This window comes from Contarinia nasturtii, unplaced genomic scaffold (genome assembly GCF_009176525.2).
Source record: "Contarinia nasturtii isolate CC-2019 unplaced genomic scaffold, AAFC_CNas_1.1 Cnas_scaffold_533, whole genome shotgun sequence".
In the NCBI taxonomy this organism is placed as follows: domain Eukaryota; kingdom Metazoa; phylum Arthropoda; class Insecta; order Diptera; family Cecidomyiidae; genus Contarinia; species Contarinia nasturtii.
The window spans coordinates 2624460-2645974 of NW_022197885.1; the positions used below are offsets into that span (position 1 = coordinate 2624460).

A 21515-nucleotide genomic window follows, 5' to 3' on the forward strand; every position below is an offset into this window, starting at 1 on the left:
AAACTGTGTAAAAATTTCATGTTATTTAATTATTAAATGTGTGTACGACTTTTGAATGAGCGTGTTTGTTTTGTTGTTGCTACAAATGAAGCTTGAATTGACTGTTGATCGCATAATGATCAAATGTTTCATCATCATTATTAATTTTAATAATATCCGCACTAACGCGCACCGAATTTTATTCGCACATGCATGCACGCACAGCAATCGCGCTTCCCCAATTCTGATTTGATTATTTCGATTGGTTCGTGGAAATGTTTTGCAAATCTATATTATGTATGGGTTTGCATCGTTTTTTCATTTATCAAATGAATCGAACGAATGAAAACGCATTTGATAACATCAGTCATTCTGACTGCACCAAAAAAAACCACACACACACACAAGTTACCTCTCTTCAAGAAAGCTTAAAATCAAATGTGAAGCAATCAGAAGAGAAAAAAAAGAGTCCAAATTATGAACCGTGCACAAAATTAATGATTACGATTTTTGTTTTTGCTTTCTTATAAAATGCGCTTGCTGATACAGTTCCCCGTATTAATGCCAGTGCATGGTCATTGGAGCGTATGTGTAGTGCATGCCCATTTGAAAGTTTTCTCAATGGGTTTTGCCACGGCTGTGTGTTCGCACAAATTGATCATTACGTTTTCACAATATATGCATATACACTGTTCGATACACTCAATTTGGTACCAAATTAGATCAGTCAATGTACAGTTCTGAAGTTGGTTCTAAAGTGCCGAACACTTTTAATTTTTCAAGAAAAAGAAAGAAAAAAAAGAATTAACTTTTAATTAAACTTGCAAAGTCGGTTGATGATGGATTTATCTCGACATTTTGACTGCTGAAATTGAGCAACCGATCTGATATATGTGTAGTTGACAAGTTAAAATCGACCGCTTCACATGAAAAGTGCTCGATGATACTTTGCCAATCAGCAGCATTGATATATATACTCTATACTCAAGGTAATTACACCTTAATCAAGATCTGTCATCTAATCAGACAGCACAATGAGAGTTTGACTTGCTTACAAGTGATTAGCTAATTTTCTACAACCACCCAATGTACTGTGCGTTACAAACGACAAAATTGTTCTTTTTTTTCAGCGCTCGAACAATGATCGCCATCATCGCTTCATTTTATAGGGATCACTGGAAACTGTGCTAAACGCTCTCTCACTATACTTAGCTGAATGAAACAATGGCACAAGACATACTCACATATATCCATATACATTTTAATTGAATTCCCGTTCACCGGAAGTTAGCTACTTGTGAAAGAAGTATTTTTTTTTGGGATCGTGTCTACGCCTCACAAGTATCGTATATTTATCAAATTATGTAATTTGAATTTTTTTCTCTCATTTTCATTGTTAAAAGAGATTATCAAAACACGTTTTTAAAAAGTGAGATGTTCTTGGCCGTAGAATGCAGTTTTTGATCAGTGAAATGGAATAAAATTTGGTAGTAAAATCAGCTTATGTGATGAAAGACTTATTGAAACGAAACTAAGTAGCTTCATTCGAAATTCATATCTCGCTGAAATCAATTTTGTGTTTTGCGGTCGGTTTTTGACATTAACCGGAAATTATCCGAATGTCTTGTGGAAGTAGATGAAATTAAGCAAAAAATGCGCCTTTTTTGAGAGAATCGAACATAAATGACTAGAAAAAAAACATTAATTTAAAAAAATAATAAAAAAGTATTGTATGTTTCGTCCGCGCATATTTTGTAATTTTGTCTTAAGTCGAAATGAACATATATATGCTTTAAATTCAAAGAATGTTTTGTATTTTCTTAATGTGTGTGTGTGCATTTGGTGGTGCGTACGAATTGAAATGGAACGACCGACACCGGAGTGCATTTGAATCGGATGTATTTGCTGTTGTTGTACAATTTATGCTCGTGGATATACGGTAGCAGACAGAACTTTATGTGTTGCTTCTTTTCTTAAATTCATTGCATTTATTGTTCTTGTGCGGTTGTCATCAGTGTCGTTGTGCGCGTCTTCTTCTTTTACCTATTGCATCGTGCACAAACGCGTGACGTATCACAATGCCAAGTTCCTCTATTCGTAGATCGAGAGAGAATTATTTTTGCTTCCTTCGACTTTTTATTTCTATTTTTACTTTGCAGTAGTTTGTCTTGTGTTATTCTAAAACTGAATATGTGTATGTGTATGTGTATGTTTTTGAACCATATACCATAACAATAACTGAAGCGAAACAACAATGGAACAGCGAAATGAAGAGGGTTGCATGCTCGTAGCACGTTTCGCTTTGAAACACAGAGCATATCCACATATAGCGTATTCTTTTATTTGCGTTCTTCTTTTGTGTCTTGATAAATCTTTCAAGAAAATATAACACGACCAACGAGCAAAAGACACAGAACGCTCTTTGCTCTAGCGACTTTTGATATACAACACTAAAAATTTTCAATTTATATGCTTGCATTTTACACAATGAATAGAGAGAAATCGTTTTGTGGTCGGCATTATTTTTTCTTCCTAGATACTATATCAAAACGATCTTATTTTTTTTTGGTTAAGTTAATTTGCACAATTTGATCATCTTAACAATTAAACTCGACAAACTTCTAACGCTTTTAAATGACTCTAAATGAAGTCATTCGGACTTATTTTTGCCTGTATTCTATCTTGTTTTCCTTCGTGCACATTATTATTATTAATTTCGGTTCGTCTAATGTTATGAGCAACTGATGATAAATATCAGAAAAAAAATGATATTTTAAGCAGATTTACATAATAAACGGCTTCACCATCGGTGTGTGCGCTTCGACTGGGGGTCTCTTTGTCGCTCTCTATTCCATTTCAAAAGCAAAGAGAAAAAAATTGATCCAGACTTTGCGAACCAATAAATTATCCGATAAGCTGGAATGAGCGTACATTAAATTTTTTCTAAATGGATGCGCTTCTTCATTTCCTTTATCTTTTGTCTTTCATAGCATAATGTGAGTATATAGCGTTTGTAGGATGTGCTCATTTTTCTTTCGTGTATTTTACTTGCATAATAGTTGTCTGAACCATCATTTATGTTACAAAATGATCTTATTTTCGTAATAAATTCAAGGCTTTTTTAATACTCTTTCTCAAAAAAAAACGTTAGCCTACGATGAATATGAAAGTTTGATATCATATTTCTTTGTCGAACCATTCATCCAAACTTCTTCCGTTGCATTGAGACTGAAGTGCAGTTTTGTTAATGAATTCCGTTTGTAAAAACAGACAACAGATCGAACCATTGTGTAGTTGAGCAATTTTTGTTCTTTTTCTCCATTCTGTTCAAGGGCTGTTCAGACGAATTTCCATGTTCATCAATGCATCGTTTGTGCATGTTTCCGGGGGGCGTGATGAATTGGTTCCTTCTATTAGCAATAAAGTACTTAATTTTCCTGTTCTTTTTGTCAGCAATTCGAATTCAATGATTTTTAATGACCATCTATATTTCGCAAAATCCTTCCTCGAATTGAATCACATCGACAGTTCAATGACATGTCGAATCGAAACCCCATCCCCAAAAATTTATTCAAACCAATACCGTATCAAAGCAACGGAATATTGACAGTAGAACAAAAAAGTATACTTACTCGGTGATCGTGAAACTGTTTGGTTGACGTCGTGAATGGCTTCAACGATTAATGTGAATGTACCCTGAAAGTAGGAAAAAAAGGAAATAATTTGTATTCAGTATCATTTTAAAAAGAAATAAAACAAACTTCTAATGAGATGACGACGAAAGCAATTTCGTTGCAAAGTCAACAGCATTTTCGATAGAATTATTGAGTGGTGCGGCTGTTGGTATTGCATGTGCAATTTATGCCCGACACAGAGACACAGGGAGTTGTTAAAGCAAGACAGGTAAACAATCGACAATTAACAGGGGAGCGTTTGCCTTTACGTGACTATTTTGTCAAATGTTTTTTTTTTCTCTCGAAAATTCGATTTTTTTTTCCTCATCGACAACATAGTACTTGAACAGAGAAAGTTCGGTGGAGTTGAAAGGAAACAACCAGTAATAAATTCTCGATTCGTTTTTTAAAAAAGCAAAAGAGAAAGAGTAAACGTATGCCGGCGGAATTGTTGAGACACGAATTTTGTCTTATCCTTTTGAACAACGTTCATGCCATCACAATGTTCTGGCTTGCTATAGAGCGATGATTTCGATTTTCCGGCACGACCGTAATTTGTTTTGAGCACGAATGAAAAGGAAATCAAAGCAAAAAAACAACAACAACTACTACAGCAACAACATATTTCTTTCTCTAAAGGAGGCTAGTTAACGCAAAGATTTATTGTTAAGTAAATGAATACTTTTTGCTGCATTAACTAAGAGATAGAGAGAGAGAATAAAAAACTATACACAGTGATGACGATTTAAATGTGCTCATTGAGTGACAATATCCGTTGTGTATGACATAAAATGAGCTTGTGCCCATGCTGTTTTCGCCTTCACGCTGAATGCACGCATATGTTTGCCCTTAACAAAAATGCATATAGAACGTACACACATTTTTACGGATTCCCAAAAATTTTCACTCCTTTGTGGCTTATAGTAATCTTAAACGTGAACTATAATAATGAGTGAGAGTCAATTCATCGTATCGTTTTGTTTTTTGTTTTTATTGTGCTTTCATTTGTGGGTGGGCTCAATCAACTTCGCATTTTCTCCAATTAAAAATAAATCCATTTATGTATGTAATGTTTGTTTCATGCCAAAATTATTATTGCATTCATCAAATTAATTACTCATTTCTATTCAAGTTAACATTTCGTTTGGAACAATAGATTTTCGTAATTTCAAATTCAACGCGTTTAAGACATGAAAACAATCAGATTAATTGGTTGTTTGTTCGTTTCCAATTTAACCGTGCGATGAATAAAAGATGTTTTAAACGAATTCTGACCGGTCAGCATGAAGACAATTACATTTCAAACATATGATTGATCAATAATCATGGTCAACTGGCACTTTGTTTGCGTGTTAAGCGCAGAGAGTGCGAGCGCGTGCAATCTATTTAGATAAATGATCTACTTAAAAAAAAAACAAGAGAATGGGAAAAGAAACGAAAATATTGGACCAAATGTCACGATTTCAATGCTCACCATTTTAAATCGAAAACAACAGAAGAAGAATAAAAAAAACACGACCGTATAATTGGATAACATTTTAATAACAAAAGAAATAACGAAATCGACTTTGAATTGAGTGAAAAGAATGTTTTGTTTTACAGACAAATTGGAAAATTGGTGCAGTCTTTTCCTATTAAAAAAAAAACTGCCACAAAACAGATGGAAACAAAACATAACAAATTATATTTTGTGCATTAAGATCATAAAGAGCGCAGAACGCAATTTTTAATGGAGTGTTTTAATGATGTCCAAGATGCGTTAACAATGTGTCTATGTTTAAACAGGCTTGAAATGCTATGAATACAGTTTAAAGCAGTTTTATTTTTTTAACTGACTCACAACCGATTTTAGACTTGCGAACGCGCGCCTGCATTTAGCTTCCTGCTTATTGTTGAATAAACAACTGTGAAATATCATCGTGTATCTTTCTCTCTCTCTCTCTCTCTCTATCGTTTTCATAAAAAATTTGACAGTTCTCGTTGAGTCATTTTCCATATGGCGCATAGGTAAACAAAATTTAATAGTGAAGAGATGCTTTATGGTTTATACAAATCAGCAATCAATTGTTCTACTCTGGTCGAAACTGGAATTTATAAAATGAAGCGCTCCATTTTCGTATCAGTCGTGATATATTAAAATCGTATTTCTTCAATATTTAAATGAGTAGCCGAACTCCTGACCTTTTTTCTACTCTTCCTACAAAATTCTTTTCAGTTCTAACGGACGAAATGAATTGTGTCATTGATATCGGCATTCGGTAATGGCTGAATGAATGGCAAAATAATGAATGAGTCTGAATCACTTCCTCTGCCATTTGAACGAAACAAAATGCCTTCAGCTCAGAGACATTGCGGCGAACAATCAACGTTTGGCGTTATATTTTAAATAATATGCATGTATTTGCTATTAATATGTAAACGAGCAACGTCTATACGAATAAAAAAAAGAAGAAAAAGAGACAGAGACATATTGAAGACCCCTCGCTGAAATCAAAGAATAGAATGAACCACAAAATGATCGTTAATATGTTTTATCGATTTTTGAAGTCTGTTACACACAGTGTGCATGTGTGTATGTGCATTTTGCTGTGATTTTACGGTACTTCGACCGCTTCGTGTGGAACCGTATTTTGCGTACCGAAATTATGCCCAAAATGTCACACTGTTAGCGCCACGACGGAATTCAATGTAATCTACACTAAGTTGCCGCCAAATAGTGAAAAGACTTTTGCTCAGTTGCAACCAACAGACTAGAACTCCATAGTTGTCCGTAGTGGCGCTAGCAGTGCTACAGTTTTGCATTTTATACAGTCTCTTATGGAGCATAATTTCTGTGTGGTATTTTGATTTCAACTTTTTGGCTAATTTTTTTTCTGTTCATACATTGTCATTTGGAAACCATACACAAAAGCATTAAATGGATAAATGGGATTAAACTTATGGTTTTTTTTTTCGATCACGATGAAACCATTAAGTTAAAATGCTTACTGTAATGACAACGATGACAAGCAAGGTGGTGCGCTCACATTTAATTGCTTTATATTTAAAAAAAAAAAGAACGATCGCCGCCGTCTTTTTCTACCGCACAACTGAGCGCGTATCAAATGAATTTAACAAGCCGTTTACATGCATTTCTTTTTGAATATGATACCTAAGTAAATAGACATGACATCGAAAAAAAAATGCCAACAGCAAATAATCGAAATGGAATCAACCTCCATACCAACTTCGGAACATTATCGAAAACAAAATGACGAAACCGAGAATAAAATGCGATCAAATAAAATGAGAAAAGAAACGAACGAAAAACATACAACAACTGCAAACATAACGGATACAATAAACGTTCGATAAAAAAAAGACTCAGTAAAATTGAACAAATAATAAAATGAAATATAGAAATGAATATAATATAAATAAAACGTTTTGTGCGTTGAGTTCATTTTGTGGTTTTTCAGTACGATTGAGGTAGTTAATCGTTGGATGAGCAAACAAAAGTGCGATCCATTTCGACCGAATGAATTGCAGCCGTTAGCCGATATATATGTGTAGATAGTATTCAACATCTTTGGCGTCATATCACTGATGGTATAGGCGCTCTATGTGTAATTGATTCGTTTTCTGCTTCGACCAAACACACACACACATACATACATTCCATTTTATGTATCTCCATAAATGTCGCTGATATGATGGCAAATATTTGCTTTTGGGGTTGTTTAACGCCTATTTGCCAGTTGCATTTTTTCGTCTTGTCAGAATTAATATTGTTGATATGGCCAGTTTGTGTCGTTGTTCCAATTAAGTTATTTCGGCATGATTTTTGCATTTTTGTTAAGTGTTTAAGCATTCATGGTAGAATGGAAGCGATGATCATCGTTTTTTTTCTCTCTGTCGTCAATAAATAACATTGTCTTATCAATGAAATCAGTCCGATATGGATGGTAATTATTATAAGTAGGCGATGAGGCATCGAAGTGAACAAGAGAAAGAAAGAAAGAAATGGTAGATATTTCGAATCAAGCAAAAGGTGTACAGCATTTTATTTCATTTAAGCATTAATATTTTTTAATTGCTTATCTTTTTCATCGGCTACAATTTCAAAAAATCGTTTTCAATTTTTGTTCTTCTCTCTCTCCCTCTCTGAGCCATTTGATTTTATATTTAGAGATGAAAGAGAAAAAAACCCATCAGAATTCGATCTTAAAATCTTCTTTATATTTCTTGTGGATGTTTTTCATCTTCTCTCACACTCCAAAAAAGAATCTCTTCTGGTTTGGGTGCGCATGCACGCCGGCTCAATCACACCATAAAAATGTAAATACCACGAAATGCACGGAAATATTTGACCGAAAACTCTATTGGTCTGAATGTGATCATCTTTCGGTGTGCCCTTTTCTCTCTCCCTCCCTCTCTCTCTCTTCTTTTTATTTCTCAATAAAAAAAAAGCATCTTAGTTCAATCCCAAAAGAATGCAATGCTTTATGCACATATACTGTGTGTGAAGGTTCTTGTTTCATTCTGAATGTAGCACCGCATAAATTGGTCTGGATATTCTTTTTTAGTTCAAAGAGTGAAAGAGAGACGTTTCATTCTCAATTGTTGGTGTGTATATGTTTTGTTTTCGGCTGGTCAGTTGCATTGAAATCTGCATTGCTTCTTTTCACTGCACCTTATGCGAACATCGATTTATGCAGTCAAATTAATGAACCGGTTTATTGTTTTTTTTTCTTCTTTTTTTTGCTCGTCGTCGGTTTTTTCTCTCTCTTATTCTGTTTCGTTTTGTGCAAAATTCTTGGAGATTGAAACGAGCGTGGAGCAGAAAAAAAGGCTGTAGAGTGAAGATCTTTAACTATCGTACGTGTGGAGAAGATTTAAATTGTTTCCATCATCACCGTTGCCGCATATCGGTGTATGGGTTTGAGGGAGAACATTTTTTTCTTTTAAATTCTGAAATCGCTTTTTTCTGTTTTGTTTTTCATTTTGTTTCTTTTTTTTCGGTTCCCTTTTTTCATGTAATTTCATTCGTTTCATTTACTCGTCTTTTTTCATCCATGTTTGTTATCTGTTAGTTTGTTTATTCGTTTATTCGAATTTTATGTTTCGACGCTTTTCGTTGATTCGAACTCCACTATTCGACATGCATGCACAGCCTATATAGTTGATATTGATTCTAAATTAAATGCGCAAGAGATAATGAATGATACAGTCATAATGTGGATTATGTATTGATGATGGTATTAAATGTATTCCAATATACAATGGTCTCATGTTTATATATGATTGCATGTTGCCGCATTCTCGTTGCCGAATTGAGCGATTGAATGTGTTTTTTTTCTGTTGTGTTTGTTTCGTACTATCCCACAATAAATACCACACACTGTTGCATTTTAAACAGTGCTATCGTTCGATTTCGATGTAAAACAAATACGTTTTCGATTCGGATCAAAGAAGACAAAAGAGTTACCAGTGTTCTTCATCTTTTTGAAATGTGTGTATGAGTACTTTGAATTGTATGCACGGCGCGAGAATCAAAGACGATATATTGACTCGATAATGATCCAGAACATAACCACACACACGGTATTGGTATAACCTCACAACAATCATGAATGCTAACTCGTTCTTTGATGTATATGCTGCTCTGCACGGTTCAATTATGCATAAATTTTCTTTTCTTTTAATTGAGCCATTTATTATTTTATAGACGAATCACATGCCATGAACTTCAAATTAATATCGAGTCAATTAACCGAATATTCAACATCAATCAACATTGTATTTAAGTGGTAGCACGATGATTTGTGAACATACCGATTGAATTTGGTCAGTTGAATTAAGATGATTCTATCACAAACACGGCGTGATTCATTTGTCAATTGAATTAAATTGGAGCCGCTTGATTTCGGGAGAGAAAAAAAAACATGTGTGATGAAATGTTGATCATTGTCGGTATTTCATTGCATCAGTCAAATCATATATCTATATCATTCAGCATTGCAGTCACAAAGCATCACGAAATTGAAGAGAGAGAGAAAACGTGCTTTGGATTCATTTTTTTACAACTGCTGTGCTGTGCCCATTTTTCGGAACATTTTGCAGATTAACCAATTTTGAAAGCGTATTTCTCGAAACAAAAGACTTTACATGCACGCACACAATGCACATTCGCCATATTGTTCTGTCTTTTTTTTTGTTGTTCATCTGAAGGACTTTCCGTTTGTATCATTTTGCACGCATATATCGATATGCCAAAAAAACACACATAATGTTACTATGTCTGTTTAAGTCACACAGAGAGAAGACTCTTGAAATGGTTTAACGCAGTTGGGGGCGCATATTGTAGAAACGAAATGACTGACACACATATTTCTTCATCGTTTTTCTTTCGTTGAACATTTTGATTCATCATTGTCATCGGTTGTGTTTGACGCATATTTTAACGTTTGTTTTTTTTTCTTTTCATTTTTCTCGTCTTCCTTTTGATCGAGAAGGTAATGAAGCGTATATTCAGGTTTCGATGCATTTTACAATGAAACAAATAAGGGGTTTCATAGAATCACGTTTCCTTTTCTAACCCTTTTACAATAGGCTCTTCGAACTTCTATTCATAGTTTGCAAAGACAAACTGAAAAATTCACATCACAATAAAACTGTTACTTGTCGGAATACTTAATTTTTTGCCAAAGAAACGATGCCGGGTGCCGATCAAAGGGCTCTGCACAACAAAACTATAACGACATACTAAAAAAAATTTAACGGACTACCAATTAATCAACAGCCAAAAAATTATTGTTATTTTATGTAAAAGAATTTTTCTGCATTGGAACCGATTTTTGCGCGTAATTTTTTTTAAACGATTTTACGAGAATGAATGTTTTTTTTTTCTTTTCGTTTATGGCAGACGATTGGTTTTTGTTTGTGTGCGTGCATGTGTTGCTGAAGCTGGAGATTGCTCGTTTTTACGATGTCAAAATGAAATCAATTGCGAATTGCCGCAGATCTCTTGTGCGCCGATCAAGATCAAAGGATGGTAAATTGCGGCATGTTGAAATCGAATAAAAGCGGCCGCTTTTAAATGTCCTTGAGTGTAATTTCCGCTTTTTTTTTCTCCGTTGAATACGCGGTTATTTTGAATACGCGCGCGAACACACCGCCAATGTCCGAAAATTTGAAAATAAAACGACCGATTAGTGTGACAAGAGTGAGCGAGAAAGGGAGAGCATGTTCTGTTGTACCCGCAGTGCATGTGCGTATGATTGCGCATACGAAGTTCCCCTTCGAATTTTTGACTGTGTTATTGTTTCTTTGAAACAACCTGAAAAACAGCAGATGTTTAGCCATCATTTCACCTCATCGAATGTGACGTTGCTCTCTCGTCATATTCATGTTACCAGCTCAACAAAACACAATCGTATATTTATTTTCTCTTTCTTTCACACTCCCATTTTGCGTTGCCCTTTTTCAACTAATCCGTTTAACGGTCACATTTGAAGTGTTTCGTGTATTTGTCGAAGAGAGAGAGCGAGAGAGAAAACGCACATTGATCCGTCAATTTCTATAGAAATGTTGTGCAGTTGTCGTTTGGATTACATTTATCAGAGTATGAATGATGAAACCAGCTCTGTATGCAAATACTTTCAATAAATAAATGTGACAAATTGGGGAAATCGCTTGCAAATGAAGACGTTAAATTTCAGTATTATTGGCGATTATGAATGTTTGTCCATTTTAAGTTTTTCGAAAATTAATTCCGAACAACGTTTTGAACGTTGTTTGGAATTAATTTCCGGTGTTTAGAATGAATGTATATATATTTTTAAATCTTAAATTCAAGAGACATAGAGTCGTTTTAGACGTATGTAACATGTACTTACCGGCCATCCGAAATCGAATGGAAAACGAATCGGATTAACAAAGTTGAGATTTTCGCTGAGCGCAGTGAGATTCATCGAATTTTCACCCAAAACTGGTGTCACCACATCGCCAAATGTGCACGCTGATTGCGTATCGATTTTGGCCTGATAGTGTTTCAAACATGCTCGAAATCGTGTTTTACATGTTCCGATGCATTGATTCGTTGACGGATCCGTTTTTCCACTGCAACACATACCATTTTCGTCCTTTCCATAGTCATTTTTAAAGTATTTTAATCGCAGCTCAAATAAACCTGACCCGTGTACCTATTTTGATAGAGAAAAAAAGCAGAAAAATTAAAAATCGAAAATTTTATCAGACAAAAGCGTCAAAATTTAGAACAAATTTCTCAGTTAATTAACACATCTATTAAAGAGATTTTTCATGTATACAACATAGTTTTTTTTTTCATTCGATCTTAAATGTGGCTTTTATTTTTTGTTTAATGTATTCATATGATTTCGTTAATTATTTCACAAATGTTGTTTCAACGTTGAGTGACGGTTGATTGTTGTTGTTGTTGGATTTTCTATGAATTTCGTGCATTTCTTTAATTTGTTACAGTAACAATCGCCAAAAAATATGCATCAAACAATGCAATTGTTTTCAGCGTGCATTCGCTCGTACAAACAATTTGTACTTATTCTCGTGTGCATATCTCTCTTTCTGTTTTTCTACAACAATTATTCAATTGTTAATTGTATTGAATTTTTTGAGTATGTGCTACAGTTATGTTTTGAAAGGAATTTTTTTTTCGAAAATATACTTTGATGTGTTATTTTTATAACCGTTTTTTTTTCTTCATATTCAATTACGTTTCATTCATTACGTTCGGTAAATGAACGAAAGAAAAAAAAGAATTGAAACAAATGCATGTGCATGGAGAGAGAGAGAGAAAAAAACGAAACTTAATGAGTTGAACCCAAAACATGGGGAAAAAATCTGAAGAAAAACAAAAAATAAACAAAATCCGAAAAACAATTAATAAACAATAGTAACGAGCTGTAAACAAAGTAATTAGCTCTTAAAAGTAAATGTGTGATATTCCAAGGAGATGTGTTTGCCGAACGATCGGAATTTTCACCAAGTTTCTCTCTTTTTCATTCTCTTCCAATCAATTGAATTTGTCTAGCGTTACGTCAATTATTTTTGGAAGTGTAGGAGTGTCGATATGTTTTTTTTTAGTGAAAACAAACAATGTACTTTGTAATTGATGAAGAATAGTTTAGTTGAAATATTATATGCTAGGGCAATTCGTTATTTATCTGTTCAATTTGGTTAAATAGCAATATGTATGTAGCTGGAATTGATGCCGAAAACCATTCACAAATTGCACGTTTACACCGTGTAATTTTCCAATATTATTCTAAATGTGTAATTCCTTGATTTTCAATTAGACATTTCAAGTAAAGCAAAGTAAAGTGAATGAAAGAAAGAAGAGTAGTTATAAAATACAATAAACAAGGTTGTGACGCGCACAAAATGGCTTGATTACTGGCGAGCAATGTTAGCCAAGCTTCAGACAAGATATGCATGAATGTGTGTATGGTGGCGTTTTAGAGTATGCCGACATGAATTATATTGACTCCAGTTCTGTTCAGTTTATGTGTGTATGACTTGGATGGCCTGAGGTGCTAATAAAATAAGTGGCTACAGACATAACTGGCTGTGGCTGGTTAGTTGGTTTGGTTGATCGAATTGAACGAGCTTACGGCGGCAAACTGTGAATGTCGGTGTACGCTGTGATTTTTCCGAATAACCAAATTCAATAATGCAATGGTGTTTTCGATTTCGCCTCATGGGCTTATGTCATACACAAGATCAACAATGGTGCTAAACATAGTGCTTCTGCATACCAAACATTTCAATTAATGGATCTGACCAATTTTTCATTCTTTGACCGTAGTAAGCATTAAAGACAGAAAAGTTGAGAGTAAAAAAAAACGATGATTTATGACTACAACGGTTCTCTTTCTTTCGTCGCATTAACTAAACAAATTTTGAGCGATAACATTTACTTTTGGCCGCCGCGTAGTCGAACAAAAGAACGACGAACAGTATAGAGAAGAATTCATATCATGATCGGATTGTTGCGGTTTCAACAATTACAAAATTCGAATAAATGTGAATGAAGAAATGATCACAGCGAAAAATGAAACGACAACACAAAAAAAACGGCGATATATCGATGGTGTGGGAACTTTTTCGTTATCGATAATATTTGCCATTTCTCTTTCCTTTTCTCTCTTTCTCTCTCCCCGTCTGTATTTGGTGGTGATCGTTTATGAAGCGATTTTTGCTGATTTTGTGAAATTTTCGTTTTGTTTAAACGTGTTCATTCTGGCACAAGTAGTCTAAAAACGTTTTCATTTCTCATCATTTATACAATGCTATGTTTTAATATGCTTCATTTGAATACTAATCGCTTGGGGAGTCCGGTTGTGCACGCAGTCTGCTCATAAATTACGCTTCTTAAATACATCTAAATCTAAATGAATGTAAACACATGGCCGCAGATTGTACAGTGAACGATGGAGTTGAGAATAGTGAGAGAGAGAGAGAAAGAGAAACGCGACGCGATAAAGTGACATATTCACCACAATAATTTATTCGGCAATTCGCTACGAAGACCAATCGAACTTTTTCATTCTGTTCGACAAGTTTGTTTGGTCTTCTTTTCTTCTGCATTTTATTCGACATTTTATTTGTCATTCCATTGTATGGTGTCAGGCAGTGGTGCATTTATTTATTCCCAGCCTGGTACGAAGCGAAAAAAGATCATTTTGATTCGTTTAGCATTTTTACGATATTTCGACTAATCAAATAAAACATTTTGTGAAATTGTAAGTATGCATTTTTTTACAATTTGCTGTTTATGTCCAACTGTCGTTGATATCCTTCATTCATACCGATATAATTTGATGGCGATATGTTGATTATATTTGGTGGCCAAAGAGAAGAAGAAGAACCAACCAAATAAACACGAGAACATGTACGATCGCGTCAATACAGCACGAATGAGAAGCGCGTGCAACTATACGTTGATCATCATTTGCCCAAAAACAGTTTTATGGAAATAAAAAAAAAGCGAAAAACACAATCAGAATTAAATTTATGTTTCGTCGGTCCATAAACGACAATAACAAGCATAGCAAAAAAAAACCGAATGAATTTCGGCAAATACGCTAATATTGTGGTTAAATGATGTGTTTAATTCAAAGACTTGATTATTGTCTCTTTGCCTCTCACTCACTCGCTTACGTTCATTTTGAAAGTTTTGTTCGTTTTAAACATTTTTGTTCCTTTTATCTCCGATTCGTTCATGTTTTCATTATCTTGATTATTTGTTTTGTTGAAATCTACAGAACATGGTCGCAATGATATACGATATTTGTTGTGTCCTTTTTCGGAAAGATCATCGCGATAATGAGAGTGAAACGAAGAAAACAGCAACAATAAAAAAAATTATATATTTTAATGTTAATGAAATTAAATGAAAATTGGGTGGTTTCTCCAGGAATGCACAAAATGATTCAGCAACAAAATGCTATTTACGCGGCATACTTTTATGTGATCACAATTGCAAAAAAAATTCAGAATATTTGAAATACGCATCAAGATAAATGCGTCAATCTATCCAATGAGATAGGATAGATAAATTGACACAGCGGTGGACAGACAAATAGAGAGTTTTGAACCGCTATAAAATGTACAATCTTCGTGAGTGTCTTGCTTCAATGTACAAACATCAAATAAATCGACAAAAAAATATATATGTTTAACAACTCGGTAAAAAACCATTCCAATCAATATTCGTGCAAGATATCGAAATCATATTGCATACATCCGTTAGATGACCAACATAGCATTTGAAACGCATACACACACACACGGGTGTCAAATATTATAAATCAACTTATTAACGAAAGATATTAAGTGTTTCGATGGATCACACGATCCGCTAGGCCTTCAAACATCCAATAAATAATCGCTGGGGAAATTAAACGATTTGGAATTAATTGAAAAACCGCAGAAAATAACAGATTGCAATATTATTATTATCCAGAGATTTGTATTTTTTTAATAGTCATTTCGTTGAGTGATGCAAATGGCAATGTGTGTGACCTCATCGGCATACATATATATGTATTCGGAAACGCATGCTGCAAAAATGCAAACATACATGGAAAAATACAACAATATTAAGATAGAAACGATCGAAAAAAAAAACCATTTCATGAAAGAAGAAACTTGTGTGAAATGAAAAAATATTGGATAAATTTATGAATGTGGCATTTGCCATGCGTATACATGAAGAGAGTTTAACGTATATACAACAAGTATATATGTTGGGCTCAACTCTGTGATCACGGTGAAAAATGAAAACTATTTAATGGTTTTTTGCGTTTGAAAACGGAGTTTCTATTCATTTATTTTGTACTTCTTTTACTTCTTTTTGCCAATCTGCGAACATTCACTTGTTTGCAATATGTTATAGTCTTTGGAAAGACACGAATCACATTGATGTATTCACATTGCTGAACTGGCAAAAGCGACTGAAATGCACGCGCGTACAAGAGAGGGTATATCATATGTATGTGTGTGTGTGCGGGAAAGAGATAGGGACGCTCAAAGAAACGGGCAAAAATGCAAGCACGAAACAGCAGAATCCAGTACACAATGAAAACTCGTTATGCATACAAAACGCACCTATCGAACACGGAGGAGAATGCATTCGAAAATCGCAAATCGTTTCGAATCGAAACTGATTGAATTTTTGATTTGTTCGTTATCGCACCGTACATTTTTCACATTGATGTTACACATTGAAGTAAAGAAATAACGTTAATAATAATAACAATAACAACAACAAATATTGTGCACATTTTTGTGGCCCAAAAACGGAAAATATGTATATGCACATATATGTATACGTAAGTGGCGTTTCTATGTTGTTATAAAATATAAATGCATTTGACTGTTCTGCTTTTTTTAAATTTATTTTCCTTCATTACAATCTGAAACAGGTACACGAACACACATTCCGAACGGTATGTGTTTCGATTCGAAACGTGAAAAATATTCATAATTTAGTTTTTTTTTTTCATTATTTTTGTGCGAATAAAAAAATATATGAAAAGTTATGGATTAAAGAGAATATAAAAAAAACAACAAATTTCTGCTTGAATTTGACGACTTCGCAATAATAACATCAATATAACATGTTAGAGCATATAAATCAAACAAATTGAACGCGTTTCATGCGGTGCAATTACATCAGATGACGAAGAGTGAAGAGAGGAAAAAAACTAAAATAAATAAAACATACGAGACCATAAAGAAAAATCCAGGCGATAAACGGCGCATGAAAACAGAAACAACACCGACAAAAAAATCAAATAATTGCATTTATTCACAGGTTTCATGTTTGTTTTGGTCTAGCACGTAAAAAAATAATATGTATGTATCGCATAAAAAAAAGAGCGGTAATGAAGAGACGACAAAACAGTAACAAAACAGCCAATATGAATTCCTTTTTTTGCACACACCGATTGAGTGAATGTAAATGCGCAACCAGCAGTTCAGGCTGTTTAACATAGCAACACGAAGATAGAATGCGACTCAGTTCACTCGTTTTTTTAACTTTGCTGCTACTCGCTCTTCTTCTTCTTCTGCTTATTTCTGCACGTATTTCATTTTCAAGCTTCAACTTTTCCAGGAATATTGTTATTCGATTTCAGCGAGTGTGTATCATATGCAACGCAATGAAATGCATTTTAGCGAGCCGTCGCATCAAATGCACCTTCAATCCGCTAAAAAGATAATGTTCGATAAATTGTTGCTGATATATATATACGTGTATGGTGTATGCGACACTACACCAACTCAACGATGGACAAAATGCTGAATTCCATCTTCGTTCGGTCAAAACGATTTTCATTTAATCGAATTTTTTTAAGTGGATAATGTCATTTATCTCCACTGCAGCTACTAAATTATGCTCATGCATCTCTTTCTCTCTCTCTTCATCTGCATACCGACTATATCTGTCTTAATGCATTTGCATATTGGCGTTTCGACTTTGTTTCCACAACAAATGCCATTTTTGCATTTGAGATCAAGCGATCAAGTGTATGGATTTGTTTTTGTTTATTATTTTATGACTAAAACAAACAAATGTTTTAAATGATCGGAATTCGGGCTGCGTTGTGCCCATGACATGGTCACATTTACATATAAAATAGATGTAGACAGACAGACAGTCAAACAAACATCGTTTTGTTATGAGAAATTACCTTTGAGCAAGAGGCTGTTTAGAGCAATAACAACAACAACAACAGAAAATTATATTCCGATTCAGCAAGAATATGATAGCACACCGTCATATGAGTATTCCATTTGCACCGATTATGAATTTTATTTGCGAAACAAAGAGAACGAGAAAATTGAGCAACTAAGCCCAAAGAGAGTGTGTTTCGAATGCTAGTAGCACCGTTTTATTTGTAAAATTATAGCATTAAGCCATAAATTAAGTGAAAGTGAAGAGTATTCCCACAAAATGCATGCGGATTAAATGTGTTGGAACGTGTAAAAATTCCCTTTGTTATTGACTTTGGTTTCTTTTTTGGCTAATCTTTTTATCCAAACCGATGCGATCATTATCAATGGTCGCTTTTGATAGGCACAAAAAATTATATATTTACGCCGGACATTAATTACGATTGATTTTTTACTCTATAATTTACCGTGTATAATCTTAGAATAGATAGCATTTTGCCGCTAATTCTCACAACAACAGGTTGTGGTGCAATCAATTTCATTGTATTTTCAATTCAAATTTTGATTGCTTTTCTTTAATAGTATTATATGTTCGTTTAAAATTGATGGCAATTACATCACAATGCGAAATTTCGAAATTGTTCGTGTATTTATAGTGGTATGCCCTTTCAATTAACGTAAAATGTGAATTGGTTTGTCGCCGTTTTTTACCCAAAAAAAGCGAGTCCTTCTTCACAATGATGCAATTGCACCCAATGCGATGAAATGAAACGGCTCACACGATGAACAGGAATGAAGGAAACAAAAAAATGTGTTTCATTTCCGCTTCGAATGGAATCCACGACACATGTTCAAGTGAATCAATATTCAATGGAGCATGGCATCAAAGAGATGTGTATTGCATTGGGGCGCTGCTTCAATGCAGATAAATACACACACCATTCACATCGTCAAAAAACGAGAGAGAAAAAATGTTTAAATGCACTTATGGATTATTCTTTTTTTTTTAAATAAACAGTGCAGCGTCGATAGTCTTCTCGTCGTCGTCTTCGCCTGAGTCGCATTGTCAAGACAAAGAAATCTTCTGTAAACATGATTTTTTTTGTGCTGTTCATACTGCTGCCGTTTTAATTATTTACTTTGAGTGTACAACATGAACATGAAATGATTTTTACGCGAGAGCACGATTCATTTTAAGCATCATCATTCGAAATGCGTTCATTTCGCTTTGTACGCTTGTTCATTTAATCGCGCAGACAGCGGCAGCTAACTGACGACACAAAAATACTGGTACATCGGCTCAATCGCTTTTTTTTTCTTTCTCCTGAAAATTTTCTCGTGTCGACATGTTTATGTAAGAAGAATTCATGTTTTTCCCCGTGTTTTTTTTTTCAGTGCAAAAACTCACACATTCGATTCGATCCATTTGGAAAGAGAAAAACCAAAGAGTCGGAATAATTTCGAAATAGAAAATGATAAATGAATAATAAAGGAAAAGAGCTTGACAAAGTTGTCTCTCTTTTCCTAAATCTGTGCAATGCAAGTGCGTCATATGTACGGTGCATTTTATAGTGAATAGGTAAATGTCGGTATTGCGATTGTAAGAGAATTGATTTGGCTGCTGCAAACGCTGAAAAAAAGTCGAAAAGAAAGAAATATGTGTGCAGAGGGCACACAAGCGAATCCAGTCAGCTGAGGCTGTAAATAACTCTATTTTAAGAGCCATACAATAAATACATATATGTGCAGAGGATACTTGGAAATGTGGGCAAGAAATGGCGCGTCGCTCACTTGATGCGCCATTCGATTTGGTGCCGACAAATTTAATTGTATGTTGGTTACGACGTGATCGGTAAGTTTAAGCGTGCACATTTCAAACAAGACAACAACGACCATCATCACACAATGAGAAAAAAAAACAACAAGAAGAAAATGTGTGCGCGGGCGCATTTTACTCATTCGCTCACCAAATCTAATTAACATTACCAGATATTACCAGATGATTCGCATGGGAGATGGATGATATGAGCCATACCATACCGTGCCGATTGCTTACAATTGAAACAGAAAAAACACACGAGACATTTACTAGATGCGCGCGCGCTGTTGGTAATTCCTCTGTGTCTCTTTTTTTACCTTCTTGCCTGGCGTGTCGATTGTTTCAGAATGCGATTATTCGATTCGAAACATTAAGTCATTACTCATTAATGTCATAAATAATGCAATTGCAATTGCAAACATAGAAACACAGAGAAATGCCGTTACTTTCTGTCGCCAACACATAATTCTCAACTTTTGGAATTTGCTATATGCTGTGTACAAGTTTGCGCGATCGAAATGGCATCGAGTGCAGCCCGATTCAAATCGAAAATTGAAAATATGGAACAAAGGTAAGGCCTGTTGTTTGTGATATTTTCGAGAGAAAAAAAATACAAAATTATTTTTTTATGCATTGCGATACAGATATTTGCGAATGGTTTGGTTTTTCACGGGTTGGCGAAGGGCGTGAATAAATTGTGTTGATATTCCACAAAAGCAAAATTTATGGCACCGAGTCAAATAGACACACACGTCGATATTTCAGCACATAAAATGCCATCAGTTTATTTGCTCTATAAGTGAATGAAAAATGTGCACAAAGATCACCGGAAAAAAATGAAATTCAATGCTAATTTTTTTTTCTTCTCCTCCAACAAATTATTATGGACCATTCTGTTTTGAAAATGATTTGTGGCACATGAAAAAGAAAGTGAAAAATCAAGCCGAACTGAATCAAGCAGAAAATCTTTTTATTTTTACTCTAAATGTTGTGCTTTTACCAAAGAAGCCTCGAGATGAGATTATAGACGTGAGATTATTTGCACGTATCATGTCGCTGTCAGCCAGTCTGTTACTGCCAGCAGTTGAAGCGTGTGTATTTGTGTAAATCAACATAAAACGACCAAAAATTAAATGAATGGGTCGGTATTTTTAGTCTTAATTCTATTGCTCATTTTCGGTGTCCAAATTTGGCATCATCGAATCTTCTGCCAATTAAATGATTTTAAAATATATATTCATTTAATTAAACGTGAGCTGAATGAGTTTTTGGTACCGCAAACGTTGTTCCCATTTTCATATGTGCTCATCTCATTTGAATGTTGCCAAATAGATTGGTATGAACAAGTGTCGGCCACCTTAGATATAGTTTACCTGCTTCTTTCCTCTCTTTCTCTCTCTCTCTCTCTCTCTCTTCATTCTCATGGTTGGTGCTGATGTGTACCAATGGCAGAGAGATTGCGTTTGGTGATAGCGCTTCTTTTCTTGAATTCATTCGTTTTCTCCCTCTCTGTCACTCTTTGTGGTTAACATTTATTTTAATTTTCACATTAAGAGCGCTGCACGAGTAATACCATAATTCAACGGTCAACAAAACACCGAATTTCCTGTAAAATTTAATTGGCTTGATCGTCGCTGTCACAATAAAACAACAACAGCAACAAAGACGAATGAAAAAAATAAAATAAAATAAACAGTCCATGTTTTCATCTTCTTTTATGTAGATTTAATTTTTTTATCTGCGTTTTTGGATGCGCCGAACAAAAGAGTGACATGGTATTTTTTGTGTCGTTTCTATTTGAGAATTGTTGAAAATTATATCTGGAAGTTCTGTTTAAAAAGACACAA

The 21515-nt window shown here is 34.4% G+C and overlaps 1 protein-coding gene across 1 annotated transcript in view; it reads right to left on the reverse strand.

Annotated features, from left to right (window-relative positions):
- The window catches only part of LOC116339560 (neurogenic locus protein delta), a 60859-nt gene that overhangs the window by 28610 nt on the left and 10734 nt on the right, over positions 1-21515 (reverse strand). Inside the window, exons 2-3 of the mRNA XM_031765513.1 lie at positions 11531-11836; positions 3612-3675 (exon numbers count right to left, since the gene is read on the reverse strand). Coding sequence (XP_031621373.1) covers positions 3612-3675; positions 11531-11836 — 370 coding nt within the window. The remainder of the gene's footprint in view (positions 1-3611; positions 3676-11530; positions 11837-21515) is intronic.